We start from the raw sequence: 27,357 nt of genomic DNA, 5'->3' as shown, positions 1-27,357 counted from the left end.
TCCTCTGTTTGGTCCCCATAAATGTTCAGCAGGCACTAATGGATGCCAGTGGGTGCCACTTTTTCCACATGGAGGAATTCAGTGGCACCCCTTTGCTTCATTTGCCCTTTCATGTCAGACACCAATTTGTCAGACTTCTTCTCTGCTGCCATCTGTCATACGGCAACAAACTGTAATGGGATACTGGTAGGAAGGTTCAACCTCTACTGCCACCTCACCAACATCCACCTCTGATTTCATGGGTCAACATAAAATGGGAGGCATTACTTTCAGAGCAGCCCTCATTCTTTAAAGTAAAAAAGGTATTTACCCTAACATATATGGAAATACACTGTAGTCAAAGACCATTTCAAAGACATACACATTCTTTCCACAAGTGCTTGAAAGCACAGCTCCTGCTTTGAAACACCGCAAGATCCTAATGAAAGTGACAGGCTAGTTGTATTTGCAGGTGGACACTTGACTACGCTGCTTCCTGAACTGACATTCACAAGCACAGTGTCTTTATCAAAATCTGAGGTTAATGGGAAAAAATACACTGTTCATAGGATTAGGATTCAAAAGTTGTCTGGACATAAAGATTTCTGTAGATTTTCATTCTGGAAACAATATGAATTCACACAGCAAAGCTAGCATGCAAAATTTCTATGATTCTATGGCAGTGCCTGAGAGGAACTAGTCCTGCTCTGCAAGAAGGACATCGCAAAGAGAAAATACTGCTTAGATAACACCTGTCTGAATCTCTAGCCAAGATTACTTCTCAGGCTCTGCTGACTCTCCAGCCTTTTTGTGAACACATGATATTATGAAAACACACTGCTGTTCAGCCCTTTTACATGTGCACATTTGTCACGAAATGCCACTTTACTTTTTCGTAAGAAAAAATAAAAATATTTGCATTTTTATTGTTTTAGATTAACCAAAAAGCTTAATAAAGAGAAGATTTGCCTCATTTTCAGTCCAGAGCTGGATGAGCAACCTGAAATGGGACCAGTTAAAAAGTTAAAGTTATCAATAAAGCAAAATGTATTAAAAGCATTATGATGTTTCTCCTTCTCATTCAATTAATAAGAAAAGAACTCTTTCATTGTGTTGTTTTTTTTTTTATGTACTAGCTCATCTTTACATGTATCAAGAAAAGACATAATTAAAGCTGGGAACATTACAAAGATGTAATTTTTTTTGTAAGCAAAGACAATTTGTCAAAAAAAAAAAAAAAAAGAGAATTGTGTGTGTTTAAATAAGAACTTTACTGGGTTGGTATAGAGCATCTGCTCAAAAAGCAGAGATGAAGAACAGCAGTAAATGCATTCTGACTAATTCAGAATGAAAGATTTGAACCCAGACCTCTTACATCCCAGATGAATTTTACAAAGATTGGGTGAATGTTCCCATCATCTCTTCTCAGTGGTGCTCTGCTCCTTTTCACCAAATATTCATTGCCTTGCATTCACTTCTCATAGAAGCTAATGTCAAGAAATAATAAAAACATTGTAAAATAAATGCTTATTTTCTGGCCAAATCCAATTACAACCAAGAGAAATATTAATGCGATAGAAGCACAAACAAGGCTTCTGAAGCATCATAGAGAACGTTCAGATTTGATAGTTCATTCTCTGTAGAGTAATGCAGGCATATTAACATCCTGATCCTATCCCACCCCAGAGAAAAGAATTGCCATTTGTGATTACAGAAGAAGTCCAAAATGAAAATCACGCTTCTTGGTACACTCGGTACACTGAACAATCACATCTTTGGAGCAAATGTTTTGCACAAACACTGGAGTGATTGATGCAATATAAAGTAAATGCATGCAAAAATACAGAACCAGAGAAAGACCTCAAAAATAAATAAATAAATAAATCACCTGGTCTAATCTGTGTTTTCTATCAATGCATCTTTGTCATAACATTATCATCTGCCACAAATGTTTATTCCCTTTATTCCCAACAATGAATGCATTAAATCTTCTGATTGATATAGCTCACATGGTTACCTGTAGTTCCCCATGTGCCTATTTTCATGCTCTTCTTTGGAAATCTGTTTGCGTACTTGTGCAAGTCTTTCCTTCTATAAATCAAGAAAGTAAGACAATTAAAACAAAGATAACGTAAATCATGGGCAAGAAACAGCATTTTTCTTTCCTACCAGTTCTTCTTTTCTCCGTTCCAGTGAGTGGCGTTGCTTTTCCCAGTCTGAAGAACCTGGCAACAGTTTTTTCACTGAGCCTTGACCATACAGTCTCTTTTGAGCTTCAGCTTTCTGTTGGGCTAAATTTCTCCTTTTATCACTTGTTCTGAATCACAAGGAACATTAAGGTACATCAATCCACAAAGAATACTTCAAAAAGAACTAGAAAAACGTTTATTCTCTCTACAGAGAACATTAAAGACCATCTATAGCAAAATACATTGCAGAATATATCTAGCACATTCACTTAAATAAGCCCCCATGCAGGTTTTGATAGCTAAGTAGCAGTAAGAAGAGTTCAGGCATTATTTTTCAGAACTCAAATCAGAGCATCAAGATTTACTGCCTTATCAAGCATTGGTTATTGACATAATGCAGCTGAGTTGAAATGCACTTTCATTTCAAGTAAACCATCTGCAGCTTTCAGTTGTTCTTGTATGGTTAGTGATACACAAATGAGTAGTCAAACACTAAGAATTTTTTTTTAATATTAACTTTTATGGCTGCCAATCTTCACACATTAAGGTGTGCTATAATGACACTGTTGAAATTTAATGCAGAAATATGGTAGCAGCTATTTTCCTGAAGTTTAGATTTTCTTCAACAAATTCCAACAAGCAGGCTTTCTTACACAGGGGTATGCCTTATGACTCTGCATGAAACTATTGTCAGAGCAAACTTGCTATGACTACACTAATATTCCCACTATGAGATCTGTTTGAAAAAGCATCTAAAAGGCATGAAAATGACTATTACCACTTCATTTCTGGCAAGCACTTGAACAGGTTTAAAAATTAAATTTGAGCTTTTAATAGCAAAACTCACAGCAAGAGAACTGTTTAAGTTTTTAGAATTTAAACAGGGAAAGAAATGTCACACTCTACTAGTCCAATTAAAAAAAAAAAAAAAAAAAGAGAGCCAAAGTGAAGAAGACAAGATTACCTTATGTTGAGAAGCTTTAATGCATTTAGCAGAACACCCTTTTTTACATCATAGTCTATTTTTTGGTCAGTTCCAAAGCTTGGGGCTCGGTTAATCTGGAAAAAGAAAAAATAAGGAAAAGAAAAAAAAAAAAAAAAGGAATGCTCAACTTCATTAGGAACTTATCTGTTGTAACAGGAAAAGACATTCTTTCAGATATCACAGAGAATAAGAGAACACGTTGAAACGCTCATCTGAGATTGTATTTCTTAAATAATTAGAGAATCAAGCATCATCACAGAAATCAGGAGCCAGGAGATGTACCTCTCAGACATCAACTTATCCAGACACTCAGGATGAACCTGATTCAAGTACTGGCAATTTAAATCCAGTTTAATGCATTCTTGGTTGCTGTGGCTTGAAATCTACCACAGCAAGTGCTGTTAAGCACATTATAACTATGTGCTGTGCTACAGGAGTCCAGCACAGGAAACTTTTTCCTTGTTCCTAGTCTGGAATACAGTTCTACTCTGAAAAGTAACAAGTTGTAAAAACAGAAATCAGCATGTGGTATGAAAACATAAATAAATAACAGAATGAGTTACTTAAAATCTAAGTGCAGAGCAAGACATCATAAATGTTAATATAAACATAGAGGAAGAAAGGAAATGAAACGAGGAGACTTCACCAGGCATCATCTAACCACTGCCAAGCTCTAGAGCCCCTGCAGAAAAGCTTTCAGGAAAGCTTTGAGGGAGAATAAAGTAAATGCATAAATGTCTCAAGGAACACCTTTCAGGCTTGTATAAAGGGCTATACATGAGCAATAGGTGCTAGTAAGAGGGTGGAATCGTGCTGATTGTGAATGGGCAGTGCTGGTGAGGGAAGGGACAGACTAACAGATTCAGAAGTGAAAACTAATGTCTTGTATCACATGCAAATGAGAAGTGAAACACAACATAGAGTACTATGGTTCAGTCCAACAAATACCTAAATACACAAATAGCTCACTGAAATGAATCAGAAATGTAAAAATCAAGCCCCAGCTTCTTATTCAGAAGAAACGTTAGATATTGTACAATATGATATTCTGTACTGAATTTTTGACTCCATAGTAACATACAGCAACTAACAATATTTGGCTTTGAAATGCTTTGTTCATGCATCAAAAACAAGTAAGCGGACAAATATAACGTTAAAACTTCCAATCAGTTAATTTCTAGCATTTTACTAGAATCAGCACAGTGAATCCTTAAATTCAGTTAGAATGCAGTTAAATACAAGAAATTATTTGAAACGTAAAATGCTACATTAGTCCAATATTGAACTCACAGGACTGCCAGATGCACACATACACAGACCTGAACTAGGTAGGTCTGTAAGTGCTAAAAATTTACTCTTAGAAGTATACTCTGAATTACACCCTGAAAAGTATAAAATAATTTATAGTCTCTCTCCTACAGAGTGAATGTTGCCAAAAATAAGCTATTCTGAACAAAACCACATTGACTGTGCTTAATAAGCAGAAAACTAAGGTAGGGGTAGGAAAGATGTAAGAAGGAATTTAAAATGCTGTTCTGAAACCAAATGCTACTGGGAAACATTACACTATCACCCCACTTAAGGCAGACACTTAAGAAGCTGAAATGCTACTGTACTCATAGTTAGAACTGGAGCTCTACTCTGTGACTTGCAGAGGACTGTTGGTGTTTGTTTTTTGATACACAATTCATGACTAAAGATTGAAATTCTGACCCTAACGTAACCTCAGTCCTGAGGAGCAACTAGGCAGACAGTGAAAACAGTGATCCAGTTCTGGATGGCTGCTGCAAACTTGTCTTAGTGCAGCGTTTCATGTAGCAGTAGATCCAACACAAAATCCAAGCAACTGAGTACATTAGAAAGTTAATACAGAGAAAGCAGCTGTGAATTTAAAGTCAACTGGCTATTCCGTGCTCACTGCATGTATGGATGTTTGAACTGCCTTTTGATTTGGTACAACTACATGCAAGGATGCTGCATTAACAAACCTTTCTTTTAAATTTCTCCACCTGTTCACTATCTCTCCTTTCTCACATCAGGAAACTTCAGAAGGCAGTCTTGACAGCTGACCTTAAGTATAAAGCCTGCTTATCACCCAGTGTAGATGGAAGATGAGACATTTCTAAGATCAAATGATTTCTGCTGGGCTCTGCCAGAGGGACACAGAAGCATGCATACCTAGTGACTAGAATCTGAATACTTTATTCAACTTCAATACAGGTTAAATGTCAGAAGAAATAAGTATCTAAGGCTATATTTTTATACTGAAGCATGTTCAGAAACAAGATATTCCTATTCAGTGTCATGCGTTAGGTTTATGCTATATTTATTGGATAAACTATCATCAAAACTTCAAAAGTCTGATGCATATAAGAATACACAAGGGAACAAAGAAAAAAAAGAGAAAAAAACACACTTGCGTTATAACTATAGTATTTTTGGTATAGACTATTGAACACAACATTTCTCACACATTTTCATAATGTCACAGTTTTAACTATCTTTCAGTAGTATTAGTAGTAGAATTAAACTCTCCACAAGTTTTTAATTTCCCCAACCAAAATCTTCAACTTTTGCTTTCACTGAAATACAGCGCAGACACTTAATCAAACTACTTGTGAGCATAGCAGTTGAGGAGCTCAGCATATTTCACAACTAAACACTTGTCAGCAAAGGACTTCATACCTGTAATAGTTAAATTAAGCAGTGTAAGCTGAAGCATGTAAGGCTCCCACCTCCAGCTACATTTGCAAAACATACTGATTTTTAAAAAATGAAGCTTTGCAAATGCCTAACATACTAACTCCCCTGTCATCTTCATCAATACCTGGGAAAAATTTTAGTCTGGCATTTCACCTCCTTATGGAAGCAATCAAGCGCATTCCCATCTCTAGTAATACACAGTAGGAATAGAAATATTCCACTGCTCAATAACGAGATTACATAATGAGTTCAATAAACCTGAAATCAGTGGGAAAAAATACAACATCTTTTGAGTAACAGATATTTTATCTCCACTCAACCTGTAGGACAGCATGTTTTGGAAAGGATGAAATTCTCCATTAAGACAGTGACTCTCAGAACAGCATTTTTAAAGAAAAAAAGAAATCTGTAGCCCATAAAAACCCTACTGCATCAGATGAGATGCTGTTACTGGTTACAAACTATGCTGCTGACTGAGATGAAGAGCTTGATCTCAAGCAAAAGATTATACTTATGCAGCAACTTTCTGAAAAATAATTCAAGCATCAGTTAAATGCAACGAGCCAAGTAATGTTCACAATGAAACCCTGTGGACTAGATAAAACTAGGTTTAGAGATTAAAAAAAGGAGTACAGAACAGAATCTGTGAAATGTAAAACACAAAGTTATGGTAAAACTGGAAATGACGTGGAACAGCTGGCCCGAGGGATGCCAGCCGCGGGCGCGGCGCAGCGCCGCTCAGGGCCGCCCGGCGCCACCAGGTGGCAGCGGTGCGTTTCCCTGCGCTCAGCGCTGTGGAAGGTTCCGGAAGTTCGGCAGCATCCCGGGGCGGGAGCGGTACGGGGATAACGGCGAATATAAAGACAAGTCATCTCAGGAAAGCTGTCATTGCAGCGCCGCGCAGTTTATTTCCTATGATAGTTTATTAAGCTAACTTTACAACAGAACGGCTCTGCGAGCTGTGGAAAGCAAGAACTAGATTGGCCGTCCTGATCTGGTCTTGGCAGTTTTCCCACAGCGCTGGGAACATGCAGAGCCTTGCCATTAGTGCTTGTTCCCACTGCTAGGGAGAGCACAGCCCTGGGGAGCTTCGGAAACGGGGAAATGGTGGAACGAGAGAAGAGTGGAAGGCTGGAGAAGCCTGAGAAAAAAATACTCTATATAAATACCTATATTTTTGTACATTGTGTATCTTGTGCATTATTATTTTACATCACGTGCGTACACACTGGGTATACATTATTATGTCTAGTACACATATATGCAATGTATGCTTGTTCAGTATTATACCACACATGGTGTGTATATATATGGCAAATATGTTACATGTGTGTACTTTTACACACACATATACACACCCTGTGTGTTTGCTCTGAGAGTGCTACAAAAAAGACAAGCAGAGACCATGAAAATCTGTGTATGAGTGCAGAAACTGATTACATTCTGCAGTTTGAAATTTCTCTTAGCTTAGATCAACATTAGCAAAATAAGTTAAAGGATATCTGGATTATCAAAAAGAGAAGAGGAGATCATTAACCTTCTATATTAAAAAGATAATAACAACCAAGTACACAACTTTTCAAGCCCTGAAGTATTCTGCAGCAATCCAAAATCCAAAAGCAGTACTTATTATTTTGCCAGGTTCCTCCCTCACAAACAAGGAATCCAGGGGTTCTCCTCTGAGACTGCCCTACAGCATAAATAGTAAATCAGAAACCCCCAGATTTTGATATTTCATGTAAACATCCAAGGAGATAGAGGAGCGTCCTTCATAATGGATTCACCAAAGAGTTTGATTCATCATCTCTCTTAGAAGAGAGATTTGCTATGAAGTTAGATGAAATGCCTACACAGAGCAACTTCAGTCATTCAAAGAACCTGTGTGCAAACTACAGGCATTCTATAGATGGTAATCTGGAAAGTGCAGACGTAAATCAAAGGGATTGCTGGACAAAAAGAAAAGTATATGTAGTACAGACGAAGTTCATTGATTTTAGCCAGCACATCAAAGCCATTGAGTATGCCTGTAACTGTATGGTAGATAGTGAACTAATTTATATTTTTCTAACTAAAATTATACTGCAACTCTAAGAGAAATAAGCACAACTGTTGACAGTTTTTGGATCAGTCATAAAATTACCAGGACCATCCTCACAAAGGAAATCTATGCAGTACTCAATTTCTATCAACTTCAGCTACAGTGCAGCTGGAACAATTGCATTAACAGCCCATTTCTCATTAAAAGTTCCAGAAACATTTAAAATGCAACATTTCTCCAGGAAAACAACCTTATGTGAGTCTCCAAAATCAATGCAAAGCAGTGTTCCCATACAACTGTTGCAGGAAAAAAAAAGCATCATCTATTTACTCAACAACAGTACATTCTGCTAGGCACAGATTTTCTTTGGAAGTTTTCTTACATAGACATGAGTTCAGCTGGGGCTTGGTTAAGTTTACTCTTAAAAATTTATTTTACATTTGTTTAAAGGAATTTACCTCTAGAAGCCATGGTTTTAGTTTTCTGTCCAGCAGAATATCAAATCCCAGGACTTCAAAGCAGACGCTGTCACTTCCTGGCGCTTGCCCTGGCCTGCACATGCGATAAGCATGAAGAACGTGTGGCTCTGCAACTATGAGAGTCTTCACTACTAACTCCTGTAGGGATTTTTTTTCAGAAAAAATGTATCAGGAAAGATGACACGATTTAGCAAACTTACATATTTCATTCTTTTATAGATACTTTAGTAGAATGTAGAAGATTTTTAATACCAAATAAATGTTCATACTGAATAACAGATGCTTTTGATAGCTATAAAAAACATTACTATACTTTCCATAGTACTTTTTCCGTAGTTCTTTTTAAGATAGACAGTAGTCTAAATGCTTAAGTTACATTGAGGTTAAGGCTTAGCACAGCCAACCTTATTTCATTTCATGACATAGCTTCCAGTAAATATTCTCAGAATCATATTTACAGACAGTGCCTAAGCTGTAACGATCCCAGTCAAATTCCTCACCTAAAGATGTCTGTAACACATCCACTGATCTGGATGGTGCAGGTTCCAATCTGCTGATATATGCAATGCTGAATACAGTTTTGTAAATATTCTCACATAAAATTTGATTAATATGCTACAAAAGCACATTTGAGAATTGAAATACAACTGTCTGTGTGCATGATACTATTTACATGAATAACTGTTTGGAAGGACTGAAGAAGTTCAACATTAACTTTATAACCAAATTCTTGAGCTTAGCCATTTTAATCTTCATTTATGGCATGTCATTGTGTATCTGTCTAGAGTTATAGTTAATAATGTTTCAAAAGTCATGATGGATTCTGAGTAAAGCAATGGCAGAAGCAATAAATTTTCTAAGAGTGATCCTTAAGGAAAAACATAGAAAAGTACATTAGTTCCATCTTACTGAAATATCATTCCAGAATTTGGAGACATCAAGATTATTTGTTTCAAGAAACTCAGTAAACCATTTGATAGAGCGTTTACTTCCTTTGTCTTCTGTTTCATCCCGTTCGAAGTGTTCATTATGTTTATTCACAGAGTAGTTGGTCAGATGCATGTACAGTTGGCTCTAAAAATACGGAGAAAAGAAAAAAGAAAATGTAAATGTTATTCTAGAATGACCAATTATAAAAAATTAGAAGAAAAGGTTAGATCAGTAATGACACAGTTCATATTTGCAAATACATAATGTGCAGGTTTAGTGTTTCTGGTTCTTGGAGATTTCACATACTGAATGTTGTAGCCTTGTTGTATAACCTGGGCTCATATTTAAGCCAGTTGCAATAGCAGTAGATCAACATCTAATCAACATCTGGTTAGATAATATACCTGCCATTTTTACAGGTGTGCATGTAAAAAACTCCATAGAAATGTGGAAAGCTACTATCATAACTTACAGAAAAATTACATTGCACGAGAAGCAAACAACAAAGATGGTACTTTGAAGTGCTAAAAAACACTCTGACATCTGTTTCATAGACAATCCCACATTTCAGTTTTCACTGTAGTTTATTTATGAAAGACATTCTCATTATAGCAATACTTTAAAATATCTCCTATATATAAATTCATCTGTCATGTTGCTATCTGCCAGAACTGCTCATTTTTGAGTGGCTGGTAGCCATACATTAGAGGGAGATAAATTTCAAACTATACATTACATAAAGGAGTGTTTCCTTATGTAAGAAAATATAAACAGCAATTGATTCATGCTACATTAAAAAGAAACAAAGCCTTTAAATTTCAATTTATAAATCATTATTTATATATTTATATATATATCCACTACAAGTATTAACTCAGCTTTCCACATACACTATCATGATGACAGTCCACAGAGACTGTTGTCTGCTATATTTCATTTCTTGTTTGAGTGATAGTTTATGTTATAAGCTTGCCATAAGCTTTCTGTTCCAATTCCTTTTTGATCAGACAGACAATAGACAACACAAACCTTCTGCTGTCATTTATCTCACTACACGTACATTTAAGAAAAATGAATAAAATTAAAAAAAAAAAAAACAACACATAATTTAGTTGCAGGCTAGTTAACAGTAGCACTACAAGCAATGAATTTCTCACACGGCTTCCAATTATGGCTTTGAGAATGATTCTGAAGCCTATTATTGTTTTGAGTATTCTTTCCACATAATTAAATTATTTCAGAAAATTTAATTATTTTCCAGATTAAAACAAAAAAACAAAAACCTACCCTGAAAGTGTTTTTAGAACGTGAGTTAAACACATAAACTAATCTTTAGTCTGAATTCATCTGGAACAGTGTCACTATGGAACAATGTCATTAGCGACAAGCCAGGTTATTTCATACAAAGACAGACATGAACAGTTGCAAGATCACAGAGAAAAGTGCTTGTTCTGCTGCTTGTTTATCAACTCAGAGCATATTTCAGTGCTGATAACACTGAGATTAGTAACAATAAAAACCACTAAAAGCAAGCTGTTCCAAATATAGTACTGGAACTTTTCCAAATGCACCATTTCTCCTGGGATTCAGATTGTACCTGCAATCTTCAAAAGAACACTATTTTAAGTGACAAGTAGAGTTAATGGCTCACCATACATTTTCTATTGTATAATTACACTGAAGCAGTTCTAAAAATATATCACTCTGGAAAAGGAAAGATAAAGAAGCAGTGGAGTACAGAGTGACGTACAACAAATTTAAATCCACTGATGCCTCGATGCATCAAATCCAAGTCTTTTCTTTATTGCCATCTGTACTTAAGTCTGTGCCAGAAGAGAAGGGTTGCACCTCTCAACAGCACAGGATTAAAGCATCTTTTAGCATGTCCTTTACCATTTTCTTGGTTCTCTGCAAGCTTATAGGCAGCTTTGCTGCATCATCCTAAAATTAACAAGTATATTGGGTAAACATTAAATGGGTGATATAATTCCATGCTTCTTTCCCTGCAGAAGAAGCAGTCACTTATAAAAGTCAACAAATTCCCTGATGTTCAGAGATTTTAGTGCCCTCTCTCATGCCATGGTCTGCACATCTCTGGTTGTTTGTTGTTGTTTTTTTTCTGTTTCCTGAATAGGTTCCTAAAACAATGGCTGAAACCTTGCAGGATCCTCAGGAGAAACTCTACACTTCAGGGACATTAAAAACAATTTAACAGGGTATAAGGCCTAACTCCCCCTGCATCCCCTGAACTCAGTCTCAGAGAAATATGAAAACAGTGTAACTTGTTGTTGGAATTACTTTCTTTACTTCATTTGTTCTGGGCTGAACGTTAATAATCGACTTCTTTTGCTTGCTTTCAGGAAAAATGTAAGCTCTATCCTATGGACGAGTAAGAAGAGTGTTTTTTATACATAAGCAATATATTCTGTATGAATGTCACAAGTATAGAAATTAGTTAAATACTTCGTTTCTCTTCAGTGACAATTGAAAAATTCTGCCACATGAATATTAAATGCAAATTTTTGTCACCATTTTATTATTTCTCCTCCAAACATTACACAGATGAAATTCTACATATATATGCAATAAGTGGAATGAGCATCCACTTACCAAATTTGAGTCACTGGGAGGATGATACTTTTCTGTGCCCATTCTCACCAGTCCATCATGATACAAAAATACTTTTAATGGATCGCAGGAGGTTACAAGAATATATACACGCAAATCAAACTTGTAGCCTTCCATAAGAAATGGTTTGTCAAGATATTCCTGAACAATCAAGTGATCCTGAGCTTGTAACTTTTCTCCATTTCTTATTAAAGAGATCCTAGTTTAAAAAAAAAAAAAAAAAAAAAAAAAAAAAAAAAGTTATTCTTAAAATGTAGGACTTAGACAAAAGAAATACATTATTATTGTCATTCAGTCAGGTAATCAGACTAAATACTGTGTGCAGAAAGACCTTACAGAGTTGTTTTGTAGGGTATAGAAAAATCGTTGTTTGCTTAGACGGCTTTTAGTTCCCTGCCTTGTAGCTGGTACCTGGGTTATTTTGGGTTACTTTGGTTTGTTATTTTTTCTTTTGTAAACAGCAGAAGCCAAAAGAACCTGAAAAAGCTTAAGAAGTCAGCCCACGTAAACCAAATAAGGTTCAACAAGGTCCAAGTGCAAGTGTTGCACTTCGATTAAAAAAATAAAAAGTATAATAATTTATTCCCTCTAGACTTACAAATCATTTGGCAGAATGCACTCTCTAAAGTTTCCACCATTTTTCTTTCCCATATTTTCCACGAAATACCTGTTACTTTTCATCTTTGTCCTTATCAAGAGAAACGAAAATTTAGGAAAAACACTATACTATGCAGTATAATCCAAGATGATATTAAAGCAATAAAATCTGAAATAGAAATAGGTAAAAATAAGAACAGAGTTAAGAATTAATTGAGATATTTAATCTCATCTCATTTTTCTCTGTCCTGACACAGGCAGAACAGTTTCAACTCAGCTGTAGGTCACAGTCTTTTCAGGGTTGTCCCTCTTCTGGCATATCTCACATCCTTCCAAAACTGTGCCTCCTCCATTTGTCCTCCACCTTGAGGATGCTGCTCTCAAATACTTTTGTGTCACACTTTTGGCATGCAGTAGGGTACTTGGAATGTTTTCAGAGCTATGGAAGATACTGATTGTCTTCCACACAAACACCCTCACAACTACTGAAACCCTGACATTTGTGCTCAGTACGATCGCACTCTAAGTTAAAGCACAATAGATTACAATATATCTATTGCTTGGATAATTTCACAATTAATAAAAAACCTTGATCTTAAGAATTACATGATCATTATCAGAAAATGTATTTCCTAATTAAGCCACATTCAGAACAGCATGAAAATACCACTTCTATTTATTTTTATATTCTAGCTGTTTCTTGCTGTTAAGCATTTTTCCAATAGATGATGTTTTTATATTGATATACAACTGATGAACAAACTTCTTAGTGATAAACAGCTTCAATTAACAATTTAAATAGCACTAGATTTCATTTTTTCTGGATAAGAAGACTGAAATGAACATGCAACTTACCCATGTCCCATTGCACCATTAGCTGGCTTTACTATGAAAGTTTTCTGTCTACGTTTCTTCTTCAATTCTTTTACATAGTTCTGAAACTGTGTGTATTCTGCAGGGAAAATCCATGTTCGAGGAATAAACGTATACTCCTGAGGCTGGCACTTGATCATTCTGCAAAAAGTGCAGTTGAGTTGAAAAAATTTTAACTACTTTGATGGAAACAAGCCTTCTGATTAAATAGTATTTACAGTAATCTGACAAGGAAATTTTATTGGCAAAATACTTTAAAAGGAAAGAAAGAAAAAAAATGTATGCCACAGAACTTTACTCTTAACCAACTTCAAGAATGTATACTGTAAGAACAACAAAAGCAAAATCTTGTTCATTTTTCTTATTGGTATATTGCATTTGCTTATCTTACTGGCATTCCTCTCATTCCTTGACACACATTTAACTCCTGTTTTAGTTTTTGTTCATTTACGCTTTCAAAAGAAAGCAAAGAAATATAAGGTAACACAAGAAAAAAATATAAGACGAACAAAGTAAAACAAAACGAAGGTTAAGACATGGGAACAAGCTCATAAACTGACTCTGGTTAAAAGATGAAGCAAGGACCTGATCTCTCTGCTTTAATAGCTGGGGCAGCTGAGGTGTGAGCATGTCTGACTTCATACCTCTACAGTCTGAATGCAAAGAGAGATCTTAGAGGAAGAACAGTAGAGAATTCAGTTAGAATCACAGAATCATGGGGTTGGAAGGCTGGAGATTGCCTGGTCCTACCCTCCAGCTAAAGCAGGTTCCCTAGAGCAGGTTGCACAGGAAGGCATCCAGGTGGGTCTTGAATATCTCCAGGGAAGGAGACTCCACAAACTATCTGGGCAGTTCGTTCCAGTGCAGAAGCTTAGTAGAAACTTCCATCACCCAAAGCTGTATTGCTGGCAGATAGAAAGCTTATATACCCACACCAGGTTGGCAGTGCTGGCTGGATACATACTGGTAGCAGCCAAGTTTAACAAGCAATCTAGACTAAGTTGTACTATGTTGACTAGCATACCTCAGTTGTCAGCAGGATAAATTTAGTCTTAGTTGAGTTAAATACTGAAGCAGTTGGCATGTTTCAGGTACTCAGAACTCCTGAAACTCCATATGTAGCTTTCTGCTTTCTGTGAAGTTAGCTCGGGTAACTGGACAACAGTCTGTAGCATTTAGGGTGGACACATCAAAAATACAAATATCCACAGATCCCTTGTTTTTAAGCATGCAACTTTCAGATGGCAAAGCAAATTGCCCAGACTTCAGTTTTTTAAAATGGCACTATGGTGAATTTTAATATCTTTTAATTAGTTCCAGATTTAGCTATACTTATTCTTTTCTAATGGAAGCTAATGGTGTCAGGATAACTTAAACGTAAAGGAGACTTACAATATCATTTCAATATTTCATTTCTGCTCCGAACCCACACAATCCTCATACAGTATAAAGCAGTTTTTCTTTAAGTGACTCAAACACTAGCAGAAGAAACAGAACAGCCAACTGCATCTGTAAGACTAGGACTGCAGCCAAGACCTACTGGTATAATAGATAGACTGTCACCAACTTGTTCAGCCAACTACTCAACAAAAGCTCAGCAGGAACCACATCAGTTGAAGTAGTCTTGAAGTACTGCATGAGACTCAGTGCTCCTGCAGCTTCAATGTAACAATCATTTTTTAAAATCTAACCCGATGAAAGCCAATAAATATTCAGAATAAAATAAAATAATATTATAATCATTATTAATGCATACTTAAAACTAGTTTTTATATACTACTATGTATTATTATATTAAATATAGTTATATTACTATATTTAGGCAAAAAGCAACTTCTTCGTCCGTTCACTTTTCTCTCCAAATTATTTATCCTGCACATCCTGAAGTTACATGACAGAAACTTGCTATTTAATTAATTCATAGAATTCAATATTAGAAGTATATAACTTGATGGTATTACAGATTATTTTCTGACTGCAATTACATCAGTTCTGTGTGCCTTGTTGTTTTTTTTTTTAATCTTACGCATAACTGAGTAGACTACAAACACTTCATAATATGAAGCTGAATACTTGTCATTGTTTACAAGTTCTGGTGCACACTGAAATCTTTGACAGAAGAATTCAGCTCTGTTCTTTCCTGCCTGGCCCTATTCACAAATGGTATAGGAACATCAAGCAGCTTCCTGAACAAAGACCTATCCCCTTACAATAGTTCTATTTGCTAGTACATCTGTTATCTACTACTGTTGGTAACCATTTCTTCACTGTGCTATTCTGTCCTTTAGCCTTGCAGTCCTTATTAGGACTGAGATCTGAGAATTAAAAAGCAAGTATTGTTCTTTCGAGTGCTGTTTAACTCACTGGTCAGACCTTGCTCTTGTTTCTCCAAGTGCATTCTGTGCAAAAGAATCAAAGGTGTTTTGTACAAAATGTAGGTTTCTGAAGAACTGACTTACCAATCAAATAACACAGGTTCCACTGCCTATGTTTCAAGATCTTCTGACTTTTCAAGTAGGAAAGAAATTAGTGGGGAATAAGAAAGTCCTCTGTCCACAATCAGTTCATTTAAATGTAAACAGGTAAACAACAAAGGTGTTGCATAAAAAGTCATCTCATACATGGCTCTTCCCTTTCCCATTCCACCTGTAAAACTTTTGCCATACTTATTGTTTGACCTGTTTGATTGGCACACTCATCACTCACATGAGAAGACTGCATCTGAGACCATGTATAGAAAACAAGATTTAGTTGGCCTTAAAATGCCACCTTCTATTTTTTTTCCTCCACTCTGATTATTCTGCTTGAAAATTACTCTCATTACTCTCAAAATTACTCTTCTTTTGTTCTCAGTTTCATTTCTGCTGCTACTGGTTCATTTCTGCTATGTTCCTATACTTTCCCTGCTAGGAAATAGGTAAGAAGTTACATACACTTACATATTACACTCGCTACATATTACACTATTTCCCTTCCACCCTTCTGCATATGGAAACAAAATGATTCCTCTGATGAAGAACGATTTAGTATCACTGTAGGTATACAATTTTATTCTAAATCTTTTCAGTCTCACTTTCCTCTTTATGCTGTTTGCTTACTTCTCCCAAGAAATGGGTGTAGAGATAAGTAAGTTATGGACATTTGTAGATTCTCTTTGAAGAAAATGAAAAAGTCATCTTTAATATATGCAGTTTCCACCTTCAGCATCTTTAAAATGCTTCAAATTCTGAATTCAGTAGATTGAGAGAGGCATAATGAGATTGTATTAGAAAACAACATGTGCATGATAACATCAACCTCTTGCTCATTTTGAACATTTGTTTTAAACCACAGAAGTGTGGCAATATACAAGGATAGTGCTGCCTTTCAAGCTAATCAAAATTGTTCCATTGCTTCAAAGAAGTCTCCAAATAGCTACTTGTATCAGTCGATCTCCATGCTTTTACTTAGAGTTAAGTCTGGAAGGGGCAGTGAGAAGTTCCTGAGCAGCAGATACTTATGGACCAGAACAAGGAGATTCTGGTCCATAAGCAGGATTTGTAGGCACCATAGCAATGCACGTACTATTTGCATATATTCTACATATGATACATAGTATTTACAAAGCGAAAAAAGAAAGAGAGGACACAAAAGAGAGAACAGATTACATTAAATATATTAATAAATGAACGCTATTCTATTTTGGTAAGGGCAAATGTAGTATAGATAAAATTTGGGCCCAAAATATTAACTTTTTAAAACTGTTGTTTAAACTAATTTAGGTTAGAAGGATCAAAATATTCACACACATCTCTCTCTAGGCTCTTTCTTATTACTAAGCTGATGAATCATCATTTACTTTTGTTTTCTCACAGGTCTTACTCACAGATTTTAAGCTAACATAATTCTCATTTATTTCACTAAAGGAAGGCAAATGTATAAACAAGACAAATTAGCTTATTTGACATTTCTTACATTAAAAGTAAAACACTTCACATTTTTAATGTGAAATATACAAAAATATAATCATTGGTTATTTTAAAAACAAGTAATGTCTATTCACATACTTGTCATTTATACTTTTCTAGCATTACATGAACTAATTTCTGGGTCTATATATTACATCCATTACATAATAATGTCAAGCTACTTCAGGCATTCTGCAGCAATAGACACAAAGCTGAACCAAATCATTTCCCACTCAAGTCAACCAGAACGATAAAATATAGCCCAGACAGGTACTGCAGGTCCATGACCAAAAGCCAGAGGAACTTTGAAGATTATTCTTGATCCTCTCAGAGCCTCTTCTTAAAGGTAAACAAACCTTGCAATAATTCAGCATTTTACTGCATTAAATCACTGAAAAAAAAAAACTTCTTAGTACTAAAAGAAAGATTACTTAGTCATGTTTCTTGCCAGAAAATCCTTTCTGCAGATCTCTCCCATTCCTGGAAAATGGTTGATTCTCTGAGGGAGGAGTAAGAAGAGAAAGCAAATGGATACTTTTTAGCTTTTCTGGTAAAATCAATACCAATAATCATTCAAAACATTTAACTCCATGCTCAGGCAAATGTAGTCACTATTACATCTAAATCATTCAAGAGAACGTATCTTCTGTTAACTGTGACTATTCATAGCATCTCATGGGCAGACAAAAGCATGAAAGAATAGCTCCAAACATTTAAACACCAGATTCCAAATGGTATGAACAAATAACTACAGAAAAGAGAATAATTTTTTCAAAATATATAGTGGTGTAGTCTTGTTACAGTCTGCCTAGCATTGTTTTGCTCTTTTGTTTTTTCCCTCTCTATACACGCAACTGACCAAAAGGTGTTACTGAAGGACTCCAAGTGAAACAGTTTACTGAAACATGTCAGAAGTATAAACTATGTTCTACCTGATAGTTCCGAAGTTCAGCAATCTTTTCCTGTTGCACAGCAGAATCACTCCAAATAAGATTAGCTGTTTCATCTTCATCGCGTGTTTTCACAAATCCCATTTCTTGTATTACAATGCGTACTACAGAGAAATTGCATAGTTAAGGAATATTTTTACTATCTAAAGCACATTAATTTTCAAAACTTGAAAAAATAATCAAGATTTTGAACATATGTAACATTCAACCCTATGTTTAAGAGCAATATTAGAATGCAAGCTCTTATTTAACTCGAAATATTTCCATTAGCTTACTTCAAAACTGTAACTACAACATTATAGGACTTCATACTAGTGCTTAAATGAGAGGCAATCACTGTGGGGAACCACAAATAACTTCAAGTTATTCCACAATGATCTAGTAAAGGTCCACTTGCAACAGCTTTTAGATTTAATCTTGACCATCATTTATGTTAATTTTAAAAATACGATGCGTATAAGCATCATTGCAGAAGGGACAAGGCTTCTTTAGTCAAGAATACTACAGCTACAAAAACGCATGCACACATTATTTGAAGATAAAAAAAGAGAAAAGTCTGTCTGTGCCAGGCATAACACAGGTTCTAAGATAGATTTTTCCTAAAAACTTACAAAACAAAGCAATTTAAAAGAGATATCTTCTGCCTGAAGTTATTAATTGCGCTACCCATATAACCATATACAATATAACCCATAAGTCTGTTCTGATACCACCTCTTTAGAGAAGGCACATCTCTGGATTTTACATTTTCCCCACCTGGTAAAAAATCAGCAAGTCTATTTGAATGTACTATGAGTTTGGAATTTGGAAGTTTGTCATTATTAGTTCAACTTGAACCTGAGAGAAACTCTCCACTGGCTTCCAGCCTAGACAGTTCATTTTGAAGCTTCACAGATGCTACTGAAAGTCTCTGAAATAATTAATAGCCCTGCAGTCTCTGAAAAATTCGTTGAAATATTTACACAATTGAAAAGAAATAAGGCTAGAGGAAGTGTTGTTCTTCAGTCACTAATAATTATCCTTTTGAGAAGGATAAGCTACACATCTTCACTCTTCGCCTTTTGGGTTTTTGTGGGGGTTTTCTCTGTTTGTTTGTTTGACAACTATCAGAACAAACTCATTGTGCATATATTTAGTGTCATTATTTGCTCTTAATCAAGAATCAGCATTAGTGCTGCCTCCCAGATTCTCTTCCACTATTCCACCACAATACAGAAATACCATGCTGTTCCCACAAACACACAATGTAAAAGCCTGAGGCCAAATTACAATATTTTAGTATTGCACATTGTTTCTTCCACAGCAGAATGCAAACTATAAATTTAATGTGATAGTAGCCCCAAGCATTAAAATGTAAAACTTTATTAGATTTTAATTGAGAAACCTCTATATAATAATAAGGGTATTCAACATTAAATTTACACCGTTCATCTTCTAAGGCTTTAAGTATATCTTCAAACACTTACCTGATTCATAATTAAGGTGGTTTTTTTTTTTCCACAGACACCTTGATTAATTAGGTTTTTTTCAGTTCAAAGCCCTTCCATGAGTAGTAGATGTACAGTGTTCAGAATCATCAACACAATGTTATAAAAAAAAGAACTAAGGTTTCCTAGAAAATAAAATCCTTTGGACTTGACTCACTGTCAATCTGCAAAGCCCATTAATTCACCCCATTAGTTAGCAATTCACTCACATCAATGGCTATTATGATGAAAACAAGATATGTAGCATCCTACCAATTTCATATTTTGTGCCAGAAACATTTGCAGTGATGACTCCATTCTTCTTCTTTCTGACTTTTCTTTTAATTGTGCTTTGGTAGGGTAGTTCCGATTGCAAAGTCACAGCAGCAGTTCCATGGTTATCTTTGAAAAATAATGTTTTAACTATCAGCATAACATTTGTGTCTTAAAAAATGTAAACAAATGAACTAAAACCATAATACCATCAAGTAGCATCTAAACTAGTCAGTTATAGCTTCACTGCAACTTACAGGTACAAGACAACAGAAATAATTAATAGACTATAGAAAAAATATAAGACCTGCATACCTCCCTCATTAGGCAAGGATGGCATTATAATCTAAGACAGTGCTGAAGCAGAGCCCAAATTACGTTCCAGGTTCTCAGAAAATGATGAAGTTGTCGAAATGATGGGATTTTAACGCTCTATTCGTACCATTTCCGTCTCTGGGTGTAGCAAATATTAGTTCTGGAATGGAGAATTATTTGTTTTAAAAGTTATAAGACATTTTTTTATACATAAATCCTAAAAAAATAAAAATGAAAAGTAGAAAACTAACTATGGAACTGTGTCTAATAAGTCAAAAGTAACACTTCAGGGATAAAGCAAGTTATTGTAGATGTAAAACTTTAATGCAGTTCAATCATTTTGTTTCAGGGAAAAATAATTTTGCAGTATTAATTTACAAGATTGTACTATCTCACTGTCTTATTTTCATTTATGTGCAGAAGACTGGGGAGTGAAAACAGGCAATACTGAATTCAACTGAGACTGCAAATTTCTGACTCTTCAAATCCCAGTGAATTTATAGGAATTTAAAACCATATTTAAATTAACATATCGAAATCAGACACCATGCATTATGCATTTTAAGACATCAAAGGGAAAATAATTGAAATTATTTTAATAACCTTTTCCACTTTCGTTTTTATCAGCATTTTTAGAAATGATTGGTCAGTAATCACCCTGTAATACATGACCACAGTTTCAAGATACTTCATGACACAACTGATGAAATTTAAAAGACAGTCTTGCTTGTCAAGTATCTGAACAGTGAGTTTCTAAATCATTTGTCTGAAATTTTCATGTCTATTGCTAAAAACATTCACTTTTTTTTGTTTGTTTGTTAATCTCAGAATACACTTCAACATGTGAAAATCCCACATACATGAGAACAACAAGCTAAAACATTAGAAAAACACTCAGGAGGGAAATTGTGGTCTAAACATTCAGGTGCTTGACTTTGGCTAAAGTTCTTTATCCAAGCTTTAGATGAGTTCATACTGCTGCATGCGGTGTTTGCAAAATTTACTTAAAATAACTTTGTACAGAGCATGAGGAATTTCTTCTGCTATATATAGCAAAAATTGCAGTTAAAAAGTCAAGTTTTAGCCATGATTTGTGATGTGAAATGAATTTTATCATAAGTTTGGGCAAGATGTACATTGGCAACATTATCACAGCATTACTTGTATGTATATTTATCAGAGAGAAGGAGAGAATAATTATTCTATTCCAGACAAGTCACATTTATGGTAAGAAATTCCAAAAACAGGTTGATTGAGCTGCAAGATCTTCCTTCATTTCAAGAGAGAAGCTATCCTTAAAAGCTCTCTAATGGAATAGATTATGATGTTCTTTTATGATTTCTGATTGAAAGAAAACAAAAACATCACCCTCATGTCTGTTCAGAGTTGTGCAAATTAACTCTGAAACCTGTATTTATCCAACAGGTAATAAAAGGCAGAGCCTTAGAGGTAGATACAGTGTTTGACACTGAGAACAAACAATCAAAACTGGCAGATCATTTTGAGGTTTTAATACTTTGGACATCCTCAGCTGAGAAGGCGCCCTGAAAGTCCTCCTGCTAAAATTAGATACAAAGACAGTGAAAGTGAAGCATGTGTCCTCTTTACCAGCACAGCTAAGGAAAAGCAGTACTGGACACAGTGACTCACTGGATACTGCATGTTATCTGTTTCTCAAGCTAAGAATACCACCAGAGTACAAGACATGTTTAGTTTCTGGGAATAACACTTAAGTATGTCTGTTTGCCAATTAAGGACTTGTATGCATATATACAGATTCCTAGCAGTTGTTTCACAGCTGTACTGGCTAAAAACCTTCAAGTTTGGAAAAAATGTCAAAATGACTAATATTTCCGTTAGAAATGGCAGCCTTTACAAATATAATCCGATTTACAAGCTATCGTATAGCAATAAAAATCAAGCAACTTGCAGAGCTGATGCAACAGAGAAAAATATCTATCCTGAGTTTCAATAAAGTCACGATACTCTGAAAGTAGTCCATAAAGCTCAAATCTACACTACGCTGTTGACTTCCTCTTTTTCTTTATATTCTACTCTTTAGAGTAGAATGCTTCTCAGATTATTTAATAGGGACCACAAACACCCAGGCATGAATATTTTATCTACAGACGTAGTGTTCAACACTGTAATAGAAATTCTCAGCTCCCATCCTTACGGACTACCAGCCAACCAACTTGTTGGCGCGCATCCACAACTGGATAGTAAAGACTTATGGTGACCTTTGGAGTACTCTGAGGACAATTAGTTAGGCCATATGTAAAACAAAGTCACTAGATTGAGTAATTCTCAGAAAAATCTCTTCAAACTGATCTGTGAAGAAGCTCTTCTATTGACAGGTCTATAAAAGAGAGAATTTTAATCATCACAGCTGAATTATGCACTCTTCTAATAGATGTCAAATCTTCATTCAGAGACACGGAAAAAACCATGGAAGCAATGGCCAGCGAAACAAGGAGGTCCCTTCTTGAGGTCAGGTACTCTTGCTAGAGGGTAACAATGTTGCACTCACACAGAGACCAAGACAGATGTTTCAGTCCACCAAAGGGAACAGTTTCAAGAAGATGCACAAAAGTAACAGGACAAAAGTAATAGTAACAGAGGCTCGGAGGACGCCTGGGTGCAGTCGGGTACAGAAGGAAAACCAGGTTTTATAATAAATGGAATACTGCTTGTTTCCTTGGTTACAAGCTGTAATTCGCTGTAGGGAGAAAAATAAAAAAAAAAAATTTTAAAAAAGCTCTTTTTTGTTATTACAAAATTAAAGTTCATCAGAAGAAGTTATTATGCTCCCCAAAAGGTTTTCTTCTGGACTAGATTACATAAAAGCATTTTTGAACAAACCATTCTTTCATTTCCCAAGTTACTTGTTCCACGGTGCTTCCACATGACCTCTGCCTTTCATGATCCTTCACTTTCAGTCCTGATGCAGTATGGAAATGAAAAGGTTATTTTTCCAACACTAAATAGTATCTCTCACGTCATCAAGCCCTTTTTTCCCCAAAGAGCAAGCATCCCAGAAAACGGTTGACTTAATCAGATCAAAACAGAGACCGGGGGAATATCAAATTCAAACTTAAAATAAAACAGTGCAACTTGAGAATCTATTCCAATGAGCACTCAAAATCAGTGAGATTCTCCAAGGAAATGAGGATCCCATCAGTAACTATTAAATCGATGCCGTGTACTCAAATAAAAAGAGGCTAGTTTGCATATGTACATTTAAAATAGATGTAGTTTAATAGATTTAAGCATTAAGAATGATAGAATAATTTACTAACAAATCACTCCATGTTTGGTAACCACTTTGAAAAGTCATGAGGCCTTGCACGTACCTAGCTTTACACATATAAACTGAAATCTTGACCTCAGAGTTCAAGCTGCGGTATCTATGACAATAGCTCTCAAAGACAACAGACATTTCTCAAGTTTCTCACTGTTCTACCTCTTTTTTTTCCTGTATTTACTGAGGTGATGCTCTACAAAAATTGGATTGCCAGTTTTATTTGAATTAACTGGACTCCCTGTGTAACGATAAGTAATTACCAACAGTTGAATATTTTAATATAGATTTTGAAACTATCAGACTGCTTTCATCTGAGTCTATTAGTGCAATTTACTCAGTGTTGTCAAAAGCATCTGGAAATGCACAGTAGCTCAAAAGAAATCCCCAAAGCTCCTGACATGAGGAGTCTTCACCCTGCAATGGAGGTGCACTCCAGATGCAATTATACCACTTGGCAGATGACCACAGATATGGAAGGGCAAAGCACAGTGCTCCCCTTCTTATTCCCCAGTTACACAGAAAATAGAAATAACAAAAAATTTCACAGAAACATGAAAAGATGTAAGGGAAAGCAGACTGCTGAGCATAAACTGAGCAAATATCAGAGTTCGGTATTTTCAGTGTGACCTAAATAACTAAGATTTTTTGCTCCCTCAGATCTGTGTTCATCATAGTAGTGAAGGGTTTTGCTAGTTATTACATGCTTGCTTCAGCAGCTACTAAGCTGTTGGCTTAGTAGGAAATTGGCCTCAAGTTCAGGGACATACAGCATTTCTACAGACCTGTGTGTTTCAAGAGCCACACCTTAGCCCCACACAAAGTCTGTCTCATAGCATCTCCCATTTTCCAGGCCCACAGGTCATCAAGCTATTTCAGCCCACCTGAAGACAATCTGCAATCATCACACATGGCCCACAAATACTCTGACAAACTGTCACAAAAGGATGTTTAGCAACAAGGAGGATACTCCATAGCAGCTTGAAATATAAATTAGTAGACATCTGCCTGCAATTTCAGCACCTAATGCGAAAATGCTAAACAAAAATCAAGACGAATATGTTACCAAGTGTACTCACAAGAGACATCTATTCAAAGCTCTTTCTGGTCATGAAAGTACAAGAAAGTTGCTCTTACACAATCACTAACTTGTTTACCATATTGTATCATCACTTCCTACTATTGTTCAATTTGCTCAGCTTCACTGGGAGTACCAAGGTGCCTGTATGGGGACTGCTAGTTGATCTCCTGTATTGTAATGAACATGATATGTTTTGGCCAACAGCCTCACTAAGATAACTGCAAACAGCACTCAGTGGTAGTATTTTATTAGTGGTAGTATATTAGTGGTAGTAATACTTTTCAAACAGCTGATAAACAGGTGAGAAACTCCAGAATCTACAAAGCACTAAGTAAAAACAAACTCCTCCCCACAGCTTAGTATTTGGGCCTTAATGTGGTACATCATTTAAAATGCAGTGTTTAAAAATATTTTTACGAATGAAAAAAGGAGAAATTCAGCAGTTGGGAAAGGATGCAGATCCACAGGAGCCTCTCTAACAGCAAGTGACCTGATTTATAAGAACTGCTTTAAAGGCAGAATTGGTTACAAATCCCAGGTTATTATCTACTTTAATTCATTGTAGGGGATCCAAATAGAATTTCTGTCTTCATCAATAACGAGATGCAACTCCAGTATCCTATTATAGGAATGTTTTACATCTGTACTGTTTACCTACAGAGGAATACAGCAAGCAGTCAGAAAGTCTAGAAGAATAACATGCCTTAAATTTTGTACATAAAGTGAATACTTGGAATGACCAAAACAAACAAGAAAAACAATGTACACCACACTTCCCATGCACCAGCTTTAGTTTTTGCCAAAAGCCAATAATAATTAGACCACAAAATTTATTGACCAAAAAGTAGTTCTCCAGGATATTCAGAATAATATACCTTCTGAATCATAACCTCAACCTTACTGTAAGTACTAAACAGTTTATTTATCAAAACCACGGTTGTATTGGCAATGGTATTGTAGGTTTTATTGTAATTTAAAATATCTACAAAATCTGATGAGGTAAGTAACCGAAGCACACATATTTCCCTTCATAACTGGAATCACAGCAGTAGCACAGATCCAAGATTAGAACAATGTCACAGTTAGCCCTGTCCTCATCCATCTTTGTCAGCTCCTAAAAAGAAACACTTAAAAGCAATTGGTTCTGGAGTGTTTTTTGAGCAGCAAAAAGCCATTGTGTATTGGTTAAGAGCTACACTCAAGAAATGCACTGAAATAACAGTCCTCAGTCAGAGACTAGAGCCATACAGTATTTAATTTACTTCCAAGGTTCAACTTGATTTTTCATTGCTTTAATCTTAAATTTGAAAGCTACAGTCCTAGTGAAGCAGAAGGGCATAAATTTAAAAGGCAAATACATGCTGGCTGCAAAGTTAGCTGGCTTCCAAATATTCAAAAGAAAGAATACGCTGTAATAAACTTCCCCAATGAATATAAGCATGGTTGAAAGGTGCTCCAGTTTTTTATTTAGCATACTATCTTAGGCTGAAAATTACAATGTTTATTCTTCTGTGCCTGTGACAATATTTGTCTCAAGTCCAGTGTGTAAATGCAAATACGCTACAGGATATTGCCCAATAAAGTAAGTGTAGGTATTTCTATTGAATGCTGTTGGCTTAAAATCACAGTGTTCCAATTCCATAACAGCCCTGAAAGCACAGTTCAGGTATATAATTAAAGCACAGGTCAACATTGTCACCCATGGAATGGCTTAGGTTGGAAGAGACCTTAAAGACCATTCAGTTCCAACCCCCTACCATGGGCAGGGTTGCCACCCACCAGATCAGGCGGCCCAGGGCCCCATCCAGCCTGGTCTTGAGTACCTCCAGAGATGTGGCATCCACAACTTCTCCAGGCAGGTTGTTCCAGTGCCTCACCACTCTCTGAGTAAAGGATTTCTTTCTAGCATACAGATATACTGGAAAAAACTTATAGATATGTAGGAAAAGCTTCATGCTGCTCTCCAGGAAAAAAAAAAAAAAAAAAAAAAAAATTGCTTAGCTAATGGATAAAATTTCACTGTATTCAGAAGATGCTCATGGTTTCTCTCTTCATTGTAAGGAAAGACAATCTGCAGGTATGAGATGAGGAACTGAGAAAGGAAAAAAAGAAGAAACAGCACCTGAGATGAACAAGAATTGAACTCAAACCAAAATATGTACAAAAAAACATACACTACCTTCAGTTTGAATGCTTTTGTCACTTCACATAGCCTGCAATAGAAAGCAGTAGTGGAGAAAAAAAAAAATGGTAGCAGCATGTGGCAGTATGATATACCAAATTCTTCTGCACACAGATTACTGATAAGAGCAACAACAAATATACATAAAATGAATTTAACAAAAAAGATTACATCCTGCAAAATAAAGCCATACCAGGACCTCCCACTGAAACAGAAACTCATTTAAAATAATTCTACAGCAGAAGTAGCAAAATGTAACCACTTACCCGTTAGTTTCTCATCACTGAGGCTGTCGTTAGAGACAGAGCTGTGGAAATAGATTTTTCTATCAATAATTGACAGGTGATACAGTTTTAGGCAGTGCTTATACACCAGGGAAAAACATGCTGCAGTAGCAGCACCTTCTCATTTAGCCTCATCCTAGTGCTTTTGGCATGTCTT

The 27,357-nt window shown here is 35.7% G+C and overlaps 1 protein-coding gene across 10 annotated transcripts in view; it reads right to left on the bottom strand.

The window, feature by feature from the left end:
• Positions 1-27,357, bottom strand: part of TTLL7 (tubulin tyrosine ligase like 7) — a 75,196-nt gene that overhangs the window by 25,057 nt on the left and 22,782 nt on the right. For 7 of the 10 annotated variants that reach the window (XR_006179308.1, XR_006179309.1, XR_006179307.1 and 4 more), the window contains exons 2-12: positions 20,353-20,512; positions 20,038-20,166; positions 18,281-18,402; positions 17,780-17,847; positions 13,384-13,542; positions 11,914-12,130; positions 9,283-9,447; positions 8,353-8,511; positions 3,133-3,227; positions 2,149-2,296; positions 1,997-2,070 (exon numbers count right to left, since the gene is read on the bottom strand). Coding sequence is in view for 7 of the 10 variants with exons in the window: in XM_042873213.1 (XP_042729147.1) it covers positions 1,997-2,070; positions 2,149-2,296; positions 3,133-3,227; positions 8,353-8,511; positions 9,283-9,447; positions 11,914-12,130; positions 13,384-13,542; positions 17,780-17,847; positions 18,281-18,402; positions 20,038-20,166; positions 20,353-20,377 (1,361 nt within the window). In the remaining 3 variants the exon portion in view is untranslated. Of the gene's footprint in view, positions 1-1,996; positions 2,071-2,148; positions 2,297-3,132; positions 3,228-8,352; positions 8,512-9,282; positions 9,448-11,913; positions 12,131-13,383; positions 13,543-17,779; positions 17,848-18,280; positions 18,403-20,037; positions 20,167-20,352; positions 20,513-22,882; positions 23,072-27,182; positions 27,224-27,357 lie in introns of those variants that run through there. The other 3 variants (XM_042873214.1, XM_042873212.1, XM_042873216.1) reach the window with 3 other exon arrangements.

The sequence above is a fragment of the Lagopus leucura genome, unplaced genomic scaffold (assembly GCF_019238085.1).
Source record: "Lagopus leucura isolate 7727_CA_CO unplaced genomic scaffold, USGS_WTPT01 Super-Scaffold_100009, whole genome shotgun sequence".
NCBI classification, from domain to species: domain Eukaryota; kingdom Metazoa; phylum Chordata; class Aves; order Galliformes; family Phasianidae; genus Lagopus; species Lagopus leucura.
Note: the sequence above shows the minus strand (reverse complement) of the source record. Positions and strands in the feature narration are given on the sequence as shown.